The 12,865-nt window shown below is 55.8% G+C and overlaps 5 protein-coding genes across 5 annotated transcripts; 3 read left to right on the forward strand and 2 right to left on the reverse strand.

The window, feature by feature from the left end:
• Positions 1–84: 84 nt before the first annotated feature.
• Positions 85–5,678, forward strand: GLOTRDRAFT_116858 (uncharacterized protein). Its single transcript, XM_007869410.1, has 9 exons — positions 85–164; positions 335–1,236; positions 1,288–1,915; positions 1,973–2,786; positions 2,838–2,995; positions 3,055–5,197; positions 5,251–5,335; positions 5,391–5,538; positions 5,599–5,678. Exons 1-6 carry the CDS (start codon positions 132–134, stop codon positions 4,297–4,299), a joined length of 3,780 nt encoding a protein of 1,259 aa, XP_007867601.1. The 5' UTR covers positions 85–131; the 3' UTR covers positions 4,300–5,197; positions 5,251–5,335; positions 5,391–5,538; positions 5,599–5,678.
• GLOTRDRAFT_44037 (DUF572-domain-containing protein) lies at positions 4,680–5,811 on the reverse strand (the record flags this gene model as incomplete). Its single annotated transcript, XM_007869017.1, has 5 exons — positions 4,680–5,197; positions 5,251–5,335; positions 5,391–5,538; positions 5,599–5,683; positions 5,739–5,811. 5 exons carry the CDS (start codon positions 5,809–5,811, stop codon positions 4,680–4,682), a joined length of 909 nt encoding a protein of 302 aa, XP_007867208.1.
• Positions 5,812–5,938: 127 nt separating this feature from the next.
• On the forward strand, positions 5,939–6,780 carry GLOTRDRAFT_78281 (40S ribosomal protein S20). Its single transcript, XM_007869411.1, has 5 exons — positions 5,939–5,953; positions 6,008–6,156; positions 6,232–6,332; positions 6,395–6,493; positions 6,548–6,780. Exons 2-5 carry the CDS (start codon positions 6,039–6,041, stop codon positions 6,599–6,601), a joined length of 372 nt encoding a protein of 123 aa, XP_007867602.1. The 5' UTR covers positions 5,939–5,953; positions 6,008–6,038; the 3' UTR covers positions 6,602–6,780.
• A 449-nt stretch (positions 6,781–7,229) lies between these two features.
• On the forward strand, positions 7,230–9,637 carry GLOTRDRAFT_139620 (uncharacterized protein; the record flags this gene model as incomplete). The annotated part of the gene is made up of 8 exons (XM_007869412.1): positions 7,230–7,342; positions 7,392–7,671; positions 7,729–7,862; positions 7,911–7,953; positions 8,075–8,295; positions 8,376–8,414; positions 8,502–8,955; positions 9,093–9,637. 8 exons carry the CDS (start codon positions 7,230–7,232, stop codon positions 9,369–9,371), a joined length of 1,563 nt encoding a protein of 520 aa, XP_007867603.1. The 3' UTR covers positions 9,372–9,637.
• A 13-nt stretch (positions 9,638–9,650) lies between these two features.
• Positions 9,651–12,177, reverse strand: GLOTRDRAFT_111629 (uncharacterized protein). Its single transcript, XM_007869413.1, has 6 exons — positions 12,033–12,177; positions 11,806–11,978; positions 11,696–11,753; positions 11,546–11,644; positions 10,632–11,484; positions 9,651–10,580 (listed from the first exon to the last, which is right to left on the reverse strand). Exons 1-6 carry the CDS (start codon positions 12,106–12,108, stop codon positions 9,803–9,805), a joined length of 2,037 nt encoding a protein of 678 aa, XP_007867604.1. The 5' UTR covers positions 12,109–12,177; the 3' UTR covers positions 9,651–9,802.
• Positions 12,178–12,865: the final 688 nt, after the last annotated feature.

Consider the following 12,865-nt stretch of genomic DNA (forward strand, 5'->3'; position numbering starts at 1 on the left):
AGTTAGCCCAGCAGGGCCAGCATCAAGGCCATCCCGACTCGCAGCCACTTGGCGGTGCGATGACTCCAGAACAGGCGCGAATGTGGCAGTTTCTCTCTCAGCAACAACGTGCGCAGGGAGGTGGAGAGGCCATGGGCCAGGTTAATCCTCAGATGAATCAACAGGTACGTGTCCGTTGTCCGTTCGATCGTACTTCTGGTCGGGGCGCGTTGAATCCAGTCACGGTCTCTTGACCATAGCCTGTATTCCGCCTCATGATCTCCTGAGTACATCCTCAGCCGTACTGACTCCCTATGGTATCATATCATGGCTGACTGTTCTTCCCTCGCTTTAGATGTTCGACTTCATGAGGAGTAATAACATGGCCCGTGCACCAGGCCAGCAACAGATGGGCCAACCCCAGCAGCCGCTGGGCATGGGGCCCTCGCAGATGAATCCAGCTCAGCAGCAGTTTCGCGATCTGCAGAATGCTTCGCAGCAAATGCATAACGCTTTCAACCCCAATTTCATGAACGCGGGGCCCTCCAATGGTCAGCAGTTTCCACCCAACCACCCGCAAGCACAACAGTCGGCACAGGCGGCAATAAATCGTAACAATCTCCTAGCGCAGATGGCAAGCGGCCAAATGCGGCAGCTGGAAATGATCGGTCTGGCCCAGAATCAGCAACCGCAGAATGGACCGGCTGGAATGGCCGCGCGGATAGCTCACCAGCAACAGTTCCAGCAGATGTTGCAGCAAACGCAACAGAACGGTGGTGCGAGCATCTCGCTGCCACAGAACCAGCTCGCTCAGGGGACATTCTTCCCGCATCCCAGCATGACGCCTGTCACTGATAATAGGCCAAACCATTCGCCTCAGGTTGCGTCTCAACTACCGGTGTCGATGGCGTCACAGCAACAACCTCAGCACATCGAAGCACAACAACATCCCCAGCGACCACCTCAAGCCGGTGGTCTTCCCGCCCAGCAGGTATCACCCGAACAACTGAAGAATACTTTCAATCAGATGCGGCAAATGGCCAGAAACGAGATCGAAGCATTGTCAAATGAAATACAGCGACTACAGCACGTTCATCCAAAGACGTCGGACATTCAGTTACGTATGGTGGCCTTGGGCCGGCAGGTAGACGAGAAGAAAAATAAGGCGGCCCAGCTGGATAGAGCAATAATGGATATTACCAACAATCCCGGCAAGGCGATGCTCTTTCAGCCCAGGAATAACGCTGGTCCTAGCGCGTGAGTCGTTTGACATTCTATAGCGCCAGGTAGAACTCATACCGTGTGTAGTCCTATGAATGGCGGAGTTGGGATCAATTCCGCCGCTGGTCCTACGTCTGTCAGTACACCGATGCCTGGTCAACGGCCCGGCACTACAGGACCACCGCAGCAAAACCAGCCTATGTGGCCCGGGCAGCAGAACATGATGGCCGGGTCTCTTTCCAACGGTCAACTCCCTCATGGTTCGCCTTCGGTTGCCCAGCAGTTGCCTGCTCAATTCAACAATTCCCAAGGCAATCTCCCTCAAAACGTTCAGCAGCCAGGGATGCCCCAGACGTCGAACATGGTCATGCAGCGTTCGGTATCCGCACAAGGGCCTGTCGGGTTGACACAACGGCCTCCTGTCAATCCTTCAGCCATGAACAACCTTGGGCAACCTCCGGTGACTAAGTCGGATGGGTCTTCTGAAACACCCCAAAACTTCCTGCAGCTGCTCAGTACTTTACCGCCAGCATTGCGCGCTCGTGTCCAGTTCCCGATCGCACCTCTTGAGACTCAGAAATTCCGTGATACGTATGGGAACTTTTGCCAGAGAAGAGGGGTTACTCTGGACGAGCGAGCCTTGAATATCAGCGATCGGAGCATTGACTTGCATGCTTTGCATTCGGAGGTTACTAAGGAAGGTGGCTATACTAACGTACGAACAACTTTACCTTATAGTTCTGAGTATAAGCTGACAACCATGGTATTATAGGTGACCCGCAAGGATCTATGGGCAGTCATTGGGGCGCGCATGGGGTTTGTTCATTTCCATGCCAACGGACAGGAACCTGCCAAAGCTAGTTCAAATGTCGCTCAGCATCTGTCTCACGTCTACCGACAGTATCTGAAAGATTTCGATGACCTCTACGTACAGACTATACTATCTTCTAGAATCAAGCAGTTTGGCAATCCGAACGCCGTATCTGGGAACAACCAGCCTTTACGAGCTCCTGGGGCTGCTCCGAATGCCCTTCCTGGACATTTACCTCCTACGAATCCTAATCGACCCAACGCCCAGCAGCTAGCCGCTATGATGAGCTATGCGCGTCTCTCTGTCGCCGAAATGCGTGCCCGCGGCTTGCCCGACCATGTCATCAATCTTGTGGAGCAAAATCGCCCTATGCTTATGCAGCAGGCCCAACAACATGAGCAATTCCGGGGGTCGTTGCTCAGGCCGAGTCAACCGGGCATGCCTTCGAACGGTGTTCCACCGAATATGCAGCAGAGAGTTCCGTCTGCCGGACCGGGGCAGCTTAGCCAGGGTCAAAATCTTGCCCTCGGCAACAACGGGCAGAATGGAGCAAGACCGGGCCCGCCACAAGGTCACGCTTCGACGCCTGGGATGCCTGGTATGGATGGCTCGAATCATGCTGCACTCAAAGCAGGCTTGGGTCCTATGAACGGTGCTCCTCCGCTAGCTCATATGCAACCGTCTCAGGGCGCGGGTTCTCAGAGGCCTACTGAGGAGCAGTTGCGCGATTCGATGAGGAAGATAGACGAGCTCAGAAAGTCCATTCAGCAGAATGGTATAGCATTTTCTCCATCGTATAACGTTGTTGCTTACCATCGGTTTTCAGCGCCGATGAATTCAGTCATCCTCCCCGAAGAGCATAGACAGCCATACCGGGCATTATTCGATAGGATGTGTCAAATGTGCGATCAGCTCGAGCCACGATTACCGTTCATTCACGCCGCTGTCCCCCAAGACGAGCTGGTTATGAAGCTCTTGACTATCGTAAGTCACATGTGTTCTGTCTCTCTTTCGCTCTGGGGGCTTACGTTGTTTCTGTGAAGTTCCGCGTCAAGGAGGTTCAGAAAGCTGCTTTCTCGTCGGCGAGCCCCAGGTTCTTGTTTCCGCTCGAAAGAATGGGACACATGGCCCACTTTGTCCAGAGCGCTTACACGCATTTTATCTCGCCTGTGAATGCAGACAACCGAGGATCGGGACCGCCTGGTGGTCCTCGTGGCCCTCCTCCAATCCAATCAGCTGGATCCCCTCAGCCGCCCATGTCGACAACCCCGGTACCGGTGGGTGGCGTTTCCCCTCGTCCACAGCCTGTGCCGCCGGCACCGTCAGGAACACCGGCCAGAAAGAAGATCGTACCTCCTGCGTCAAATGTATCTGCCACTTCTCCTGCTCCTCCCGCGTCTGCTTCTACACCTGGCGCTTCCGCTGCCACGCCTATAACTATTACCAACTCACCTCAGCTTGGCAAGTCGCCGAAACCCAAGGCGACAAAACCAAGGGCTCCTGCAGCTCCAAGAAGGAAACCTTCGATCAAGGCCTCCGGTGAGGGGGGCACGCAGCCCTCAGCCGACGCTACCGGCAAAAGGAAACGCGAGGAAGGCCCGACGCCTGAGGACGACGTCCAAGCCGGCTCGCCACCGAAGAAGTCAAAGTCTGAGTGGGAAGAGCCGCCTAGCCAGGATCTCGCCAAGAGAGACGAGCAAGCGGACAAGATCGAGACTGATGAGGATGCTATTGCCTTCTTGCGTGGGATCGAAGATCTTATGAAGAAGCAAGTAGGTTCCAACGGAGCTGTTCCCCCCGAGTGCTCTGAGACGTTGGAATACATATTGAAGGGCTACGATGGTGACATCACAGGCGCAGATGCGAGCTCGTCAGGCTTATCTGGGGCGCTGGACCCTAGCGCACTCCTTGCTTCGTCTCCCGAGTTGTCGCAACACTCTACCATTGACAGCAATTTTGATGCCTTCTTCGACTTCTCATCATTCGGCGCCGGGGACGAGGATGTCTCTGTGTCGAAAGCACCTACCCCTGATCTGGTTGCTAGCTCCTCGGCCAATCCCAGTCCGGAGTCAGGCGCAGATGAACCAGCAAATCAGCATGCCGGCGTTTCGACATCGACGCCCAAGATCGCTGACGCCAGCGTGGATGACTACCTATCAGGACCGTTGCGGCTAGGCATCTTCGGTGAAGTGGATGGGGGCGAGTCTTCTTTCTACTCGTCGGATAGCTGGAAGTGGGAAGGCCTGATGCCCACCGCCGATCCAGCTTGGGCAATCTCGGACACGTAACTGGTCTGCCCTTTCCTCGGATTCGAATTCGCATATTTATTCCAGCTCCTGGTGTGTATCTTTCTTGGTTAGGTCATGGTGCCGTTTCCCGCCAGTTCTCCTCCATCTCCATCTCTCCATCTTGTCACGCGCTGCCTTTTGTGTACTTCTATGTGTTGTTTGTGCTTGCTGTCGATGCGCTGCTGCTGAATCTCGCCCGGACTCGTTCAGACGGACTTCATGTCAATTCCTTGGTTGGGAAACGGATCCAACGGAGGGGACAGATGTACCCGGAGCATCTAGAGACCATATGGTATGGGTATTTAATACATAGTTTACACTGTAAAACATTAATCGATACACTTGGATCTGTACCATGGATACGGAGTCCGATTCTCGAGTCATCTGTGCGGCTTGAGACTGGAATGTCGAGCTGTGTTCTCGAGAATACGGGCTCGTAAAGATGATATTACCGGCGACGAGGATGAAGAGTGCTGCTTCGAGATTCTCGACTTCGACGCCAGCGAAACCGGCATGGTCCCCACCGCAGCGCCGATCCTCCTCTTCTTCAGAGATTCCTTGTCTCGCAGCTCCTCCTGCCTGCGCGCCCGCTCCCATTCCTCCTTGGCAGCTTTCCTGCTCTCCTCGTCGTCCCTCACGAGGCTCATGCTCTCGGGGAGCCCATATCGGCCCTTGAGCTCTTCGTCGGCCCTCTGCAGCGCGCGGTCGACCTTCTTCTGCTCGCGGAAGCGCTTGCGCACCTTGACGGAGAGCGTGTACGGGTCGGCGGAGCGCTGCTCGGAGAAGGACTGCAGCTCTTCAATGCGCGGCATTTGGACTTGGGTCATATGGGTCTGGGCGGAGGTCGTCTTTTCGAGCGCAGCAAGGGGGTCGGTGGGGGTGGCGGCTTTGTCGGTATCTATCCAGGCATGAGTTAGGGAGAGCTGTGGATAGATAGATCAGAAAACATACCATGCACTGCAAAGCCCCCGTTCTCTTCTGGATCCCAATCCTCCTGCTTCTGCCGTGCACCTTCGGTCACCACATATCGCGTGCTCTGTCTCGCCGTCAGTAATCACAGCTCTGCACGTCGAAGCTAGGTCAGCACACACCTTGGGATCCGTCTGTATCTCGAACCATCCTCCGCACAGATGGCATTTGCATCGGAAGGCGTAGATAGGTGTGGAATAGTAGGATCCAACCTTGCGCTTCTCGGCGTTGTACCGCACGCCCATACCAATGTGGGCTTCGCAGTGGCCACTGGAACAAAGATACTCAGCAAGTGGATATGTAATGAATTATGCGCCGAGAAACACGTACCACCATATGTTGAACGGCAGCTCAAAACGCGTTATGAGGATTCCCTGGTCAAGCTTGCGTGCGCGGTCACCCAGGGCGTGTTTGCCTAAGTCCCAGTTAGCACCTGGGACTACAAACACCTTATACAAGCCAAAGCTTACCTCGGTAAGAGTTGAGACTGCCATGCTTGTCAGGATCAAAGTCGGGTGGGTAGTACTTGTTGAAGCCCTGCATGGCGGACTTGCACAACGAAGCGGAAGCCTGAGCTCACTGGCGTTACGTAATAACCACTTCGTGAGATGTATTCGGCAAACTCCGGAGGTCCCGTGTATATGCTGAACCTTATTTTTCTTACATCCACACACCCACCTTCATCGTAAGTGTCTACGGATTTCGTGCAACGATGTGAAGCAGCTCATTATGCATGTAGTCGCCCCTAGTCACCTTCTGACTCTATCAAGATGAGTTACGTCGCTAAGGGCGAAAAAGAGTACGACGCTGCCGGGGCCGTGCCCGCTGCGAAAATCCACAAGATCCGGATCACCCTCACGAGCAGCAACGTCAAGAACTTGGAGAAGTGTGAGTGCGCGGCGGGCTAGCATGTCCTAAAGCGTGGAGGGAACTGGAGCTGACTATGGGATGGATGGGATGCAGTCTCGAACGACTTGATCAACCGCGCGAAGGACAAGCAGCTGCGCGTGAAGGGCCCGGTGCGCTTGCCCACCAAGGTCCTGAAGATTACGACCCGTAAATCCGTGCGTGTTCCTAGCGCAGTCGCAGTCGAGGGCATTCTTGACAATTCTGTGCGCATATATAGCCCTGTGGTGAGGGTTCGAAGACGTGGGACCGTTACGAACTCAAGATTTACAAGCGCCTCATCGACATGCACTCCTCCAGCGAGATCGTCAAGCAGATCGTGGGTACCGTTGCTTTGCCAAGTGAATTCGATCAACTGACAGCTTGTGTGTAGACAAGCATTAGCCTGGAGCCCGGTGTTGAGGTCGAGGTTACCATCTCGGCTTAAATAGCTACGTATCTTAGGCATCATGCGTGTTGTATGTATGTTTATGACCACCACATGCGATTGAGCGCCCTTTGGCGCTCTCTGTATTGAAGGGACGTTGCTACAAGAGATCACGTATGACACGGATGGGCCCAAGCGCGGTCGAATCATGCAGGAAAGCGGTTGAGACAGCCATCGAGAGGTATCACCGCCGACTCTGCGCAGGTAACAGAGTAGCGTTCGCGCTCCAGGCAAAGTAGGTACACGGTAAAGGTGAGATGCGACAACTTAAAGCTCTATGCGCCGACTGGAGGCCGCTGCTCGGCGACATTCTCTGAGAAGCTGCGGTGCAACCTGTGCATTAACGCGCTATCGGCCAATCAGCATACGCCGTTGCATCACGACATGATGATGGGAGATGTCACTGGGAAGCCGGGCGCCAAAGTATTTCATCGTAGCGTCCGTTGCAATTGCCTGGTACGGTAATTCTGGGTCCCAAGGCCGTAATGTCGTGGTTATCACACTTGATTTTATGGCCCAGGTACTACTCACTAGTCGATCAATGCCCCACCTCCGTCGCTGCGCGGCCCTTTTTCCCTCCTTTCCTTGACCTGTCCTTCTCTCCAGTGTTGTCTGCGCCGACGGCAGCATGTCCACTGTCACCACCACCATCGACAATGTCGACCCGCTGATCGGCTACAACCCCGCAGATCAGTGGTCGGAGGGTGCCAGGGACACCTCCGGTGACAGCCTGTTCGCTCGGTAAGCACACCAGTCGTCTCGCTGCCCGCTCATCTCAATATGAACGCAGATACTCAAATGGCGGGACGTTCACCCTCACGACCACTAACGGTGCATACGCCGAGTTCACGTTTAACGGCACCGCCGTCACGATCTTTGGCGCAAAGAGATTCAACCATGGATTATATACTATCACGCTCGATAATAGCAATGTCGGCACTTTCAATGGGACTAACGCAGAGGGCGTCTGGGGCCCCCTCTACTCGGTCGGGAACCTGCCACAACAGTCGCACACTGTCAGGATCACGCACGCCGGGAATACCGGCACTCAGTACCTCGACGTTGACTATGTGCGTCCGGAGATAACTTAGGACACTGTTGGACTTCCTCGCTGATCTCGGAATTAGATTACCTTCAATAGCACCGTACATGCTAATTGGTCGACGGTTGACGATACAGACTCTTCGTTCGAGTTCCCGTCGACTGGCCAATGGAGCACCAACGTTGCGAACGCTAGTCAATATAACGCCTCAACGGGACAGTATGTGTGGCCTTCATTCCTATACTATCTCTGTCTGACCATTTCCAGCATTACCTGCCTCCAAGGAGGCAGCGCCTCTTATATTTTCCAAGTGCGTCATCATCCAGTACTTCTGCCATGACCCCAATTGATCACCCCTCAACAGGGTAATTTTAACCCATGAGCCATAGTGTCAATGTTTTATAATATTTCTACCAGGCGACTCTGTTCAGCTCTTCGGCACGGTCGGCCCCAAGATGGGACAATACTCCGTTAGCCTCGATGGTGCGCCGCCAATAGGCTACAACGCGCAGAAGGAGTACTTCGCGTCCAACATGATGCTTTACGCCGGGAGCTCCCTCGGCGCCGGCCAACATAACCTCACGATCACGAATCTGCAAGGCCAGACGGGCTCGTGTCTTGCGCTGGACTATGCGCTCGCCAACCCGGCAAAGTGAGTGTTTATTTGACGGGTATCGTCTCGTCTGTGTATCAGATGGATGAGCGCTCATGATTGGCGCTCCTGTTGCTTAGGCCGTCCGCATCGCAGAGCTCCGGGGGAAACAGACACAGGTGAGTAAGATCACATCCCTCTCTGAGCGGATAGGTCCCGCCACCATCACCCGTGGAGACTCGATAGTTTACCGATTCTCCCGGCAGCTCACTGGGCGCAGTCATTGGTGGTGTTGTCGCCGCCATCGTCGTCATCATCGCCATTGCCATCGCACTCTATTGGTTCCTCTGGCGCAGCCGCCGCTCCAGTCGCTCGGGCCCCACGCCAGGACAAGCCGACTTTGCCGCGAAAGACCCCTTCTACGACGACGTCCGGACGCATAACGTTAGCTCTGCGAACCTGGGTTCTATTGTAGTCCCGAGGGTAGGCACGGGGTACCCGCCGACGATTCATAGCCAGAACCAGAGATACGAAGCGCTCCATGGACAAAATCAATCGTACGACGCGTACCCCGGGCAGAATCAAGGGTATAATTCGTACCATAGTCAGGGCCAGGGCGGGTGGCAGCACGGCGATCAGCATCAACCCAGTGTGAGACCTGGCACCATGTACACGATGAGTGAGCCCGGGACGATGCCCGACCCGCGGGACTACCAGCATGTGAGTCACTAGTCTTGTTTGGGCGTTTGCTCGACCGGGCGCTGCGCGGTCGCGACCTCAGGGCGCTCGTGCTGCGCCGTAATGTCGTATTCTCCCATGGAGAGTGAAGCAACTGCTGACAAAACCTCCGTTTATAGCACACCACCAGCCCTTCCGTCCCATCGACTGCAGGTTTCGGAATGCCCAGTCCCGCGCACACATCAACCGACGTACACCGCGCACAGTCGACGTATACCTCTTCCTCCGGCACGCGAGACACGCGCGACACCAAGGCTCGCTACATCGCGAACGACGATCGTTCGCACGTACGTTCGCCATCGTCCAATGCGTTCTCGCCGGACTTGGAGGGGCCTGCGCACGGTGGACTGTCATTCGACGACGTCCCACCCGATTACCACGAGGCTACCCACCGGTGACCATAAACTATCTATTTTTATCCCTTTCTTTCTCCCTCTCGTTTCGGTGCATGCTGTCGCTACCTCTTTCGCGTTTTGAGGATTACTTTCAGGGTGCGTGCCTATCTTAGCCCATCTAGTTCGCGATTACTGTTGCTGGGCAATAATCCAGTCTCTTGGACTGTCTCGTGCGTAGTGTACAATCGATGTATTATATGTCATAGAGGTGGATACTGGACTCTGTCAATGCTTCGCGGGCACGCCTGGGCATGCCTGCCTAGAATCTCCGTACGAAGTGTGATCGCAAGTGAACGCAACAGACTACATTAGAGCAGCACCACTCTCTCATCTTCCTTCGTTTACATTACAAGATTGCTCTACGGTAGACAACACACGAGATATAAGTTAGTGAGCGGAATGTATGTTACAGTCAACATGAAGGAATGCAAGTGCTATATGTAGATGGCATAAGATCCTATGACGGGCCTATGATCACTTCGCCCTTCGAGGCGGCGCATACCCCGGTCATCGAGGGTATTGTAGCTCAGGCAGACGACGTCGCCTTTCCGCGGGCGTGGAGGAGGGGCTTCGATGGTTGGCGTGGGAGGCCTCTGCACAGTGGGGTTCGGTGCATCCCGGTACAGGAAGGGGAGGAAACGCCACTTAGACTGGATATGACTGTGAATCAGATCCTTCGGGGGGACGGGAGGCGGCATTTCTGAGCCCGGGGAATCACTGAGGTTCGCAGAACCAGTCATGAGGGTCATATCCTCGCACGGAGCAGCGATTGTCTTTGATCGCGGAAGAGCGGATTCGGTCGACCTTCGGGAGCGCGAGCCAAAGAAGTGAGAAACAGCCTCATGGGACGTCGACCTAGGCAGCGGTGATCGGTCCCCAGGTTGGGGCTGGAAAGTCTCAATAGACTTCGTCTGCCGCAGCTTCATGTCTATCTGAGGTTGTGCCAGGAACCTCGAGAAGGGCAGCGTTATCCCATTGTGTTCCTCCTGATCGGAGTTGGGAGGAGATGGAATGAGATTGGCAGGACTGTCCTTCTTGTGTGAGGACTCGGTAGAGCTGATAGTGCCAATGGATTCCCGCCTTCGTGAGGCTCTTGACCGGAGATGCGAGAAGAAATGGCCAACCCTCGAACGAGCGGAGCCGGTAAGAGCTTCGTCTTCCTCGGGCTCGGACGGGGGCCGTACTGTTGATTTCCAGAGTATCCGATCGCACCTGATCCATAGCTGAGAAGACGAGCCTGAAGAGATTTCGCATAACACTCACCAGCTAGGGACTCTCTGTTTCGCGGAGGAGTCGTAAACGCCTCTATCTGGATCCTCGGGTTCGTCCTCGAGACTGCGCCTCGAGGACTTGACAGATAGGGCACGCTTCATAGAAACGGGACGAGAACGCCTCGGCTGGACATATCCATCAAGTTTAGTAGGAACTTCTGGAGGTGTCCCGGCCGGTTTACTTGGGACTTCCGGGGTTGCGCCGTTGACTTTACCGGGGACCTCAGGTGGTACACCGTTCGCCTTACTCGGAACCTCCGGTGGCGAAACATTGTCGGACGCACGCGACGCAGCGCGGGGCTCGTCACTCCGACTATCCCGAGAGGGATCATCTATACTTCGATGTGTGTGCCGGGTGAAACTCGCGACAGAAGGCGAGATGAGCGCCTTCCACTTTGACTTTGCCTTGTGGGCAGCGGTCACGATAGACAGCTTCTGGACGAGATTCCCGGTGCTGTGGGCTGGCCGAGAGGGCGTTGCCGGCGGGGCGTCCTCATCCGATTCATCGTCGCCTGCCGTCTTCCGAGAGCCCATCGCGGACGACCAGTAAGAGGGTGCTAGCGACTCGGCGTCCCCGCGCTCATCTTCCTCGTCAGCGTCATGCTCGTCCTGGTCGTCTCCGTCCTTCTCCTCCACCTCGGGCAGTTCGTCGACCGCGCGGGAGATGGCGCTGTCTTTGCTGCTCACCCTCGAGTGCCCTTTCTTCTTGCTCCGCTTGATCGTTTTCAGGACGTCGTACTTGAAGGTCGGCGGAAAGTTGATGGGGGCTTCGTGGAAGCCGTCGAATGCGTGGCCGTTCTGCATTATGTTCCGTAGCTGGTCAAATGCTAGTGCCTGCTCGTATTCTTGACATGTGAAGAGCAACGTATGAGTTCCGAATGCACTTTGCGCAAGAAGACTCCTCACCCTGCCGAGATATTAGCCAGTCGGCGTGTAGGCGAGTGATATCCAGACGGAAGTTCAGATCTCCAAAGATGAAAGTATAGTCAAATTTATCCGTGAGGTCTAAACAGCGTTCGTATCAGTTTGCCATGCCAATATTACTCGACGGCCTACCTTCCGCTAAATTTCGCGGGTCCTCCGGTTTCAAGAAAGTGTCAACTTCCAGTTCACTCTAGATTCCCCTCGTTAGCACCCTCGCACGCAAGGATGGGACGAGATGGGACCTTTATCTTTGCCAAATTGGCCAGACGGTCGTGAACCCGCTCCCCATGGGCGGCAAGGTGCGCGTTGACGAACAGCAAAGTCGTTCCGTCCACGCTCAGGCTGATGCCGACACCGCCTTTATTCCCGACGCGTCCTCCAATGAGGCCTGCCGTCACAGTCGACTTGGACGAACCTAGACCCCACAAATGAGAGCTGGACGGTACGCGTAGCATACACGGAACCTCACCTCTAACCAACGGGCGCAGATCGCGATGCGCGTACACAGCGAGGTAAATGCCCATGAGTCTCTCCTTGGCCACCATCTCATACGGGCCCTTCTGCAAGCCCCCAACGCCCTTCCTCACCCTGGTCACAATATCCCCCGTGGACAGCGAGCGCGCCGGCGGGCGCATCACCTCCTGCGCCCCGGCGTGCGCGGGCGCGGACTCGGAGACGGCGATCGTCGCGCCGCCCGCGCCGTTGCCGTTGCAGAACCAGTCCTCGAGGATGGACGTCCAGCCGGAGGGGCTGTGCCCCGCGAGGAGCTCGAGCTGGCGTTCTTTCTCTTTCTCTTTTTCCTTTTCCTTTTCGCGCTCTTCTTTGCTCTTGTCCTTGAGCTTGAGGCCCGCGCCGAGGCCGAGGGGTATACCTGCGCGAGTGAGCGCGGGAGGACGGGGACGGGCCGCGTGGCGGACACACCTGATAAGCTTGGGCATTCTTGTCCTGCACTGCGGGGGTGGTTAGCAAGGCAGACGGAAGACGAGCAAGGCAGGGACTCGCATTACGACCAGATGGTATGGATGGCTATCATCGAGGGGCAAGTTCGGCAGCCCAGGCGGCCTCTCCTCGCCCGGGGGTATATACGGCGGCACCACGCCCAGCAGCTCCTCCAGATTCCCCTATCACCGCGCAGCCACGAATCATCAACAGCCCCCCTCCACCACCACCGCCACCACGAACCAAACCACTCACCTTGGGCAGCGAATCATGCATGTTCCACGTCACGATGCGCACCTTGAGCGCGCGCGGCGGGGGCGCGGGGACGTTCAGCGAGCTCTTGCGGCGGTGGGAGGAGGCGCT

The sequence above is a fragment of the Gloeophyllum trabeum genome (genome assembly GCF_000344685.1).
Source record: "Gloeophyllum trabeum ATCC 11539 unplaced genomic scaffold GLOTRscaffold_00009, whole genome shotgun sequence".
NCBI classification, from domain to species: domain Eukaryota; kingdom Fungi; phylum Basidiomycota; class Agaricomycetes; order Gloeophyllales; family Gloeophyllaceae; genus Gloeophyllum; species Gloeophyllum trabeum.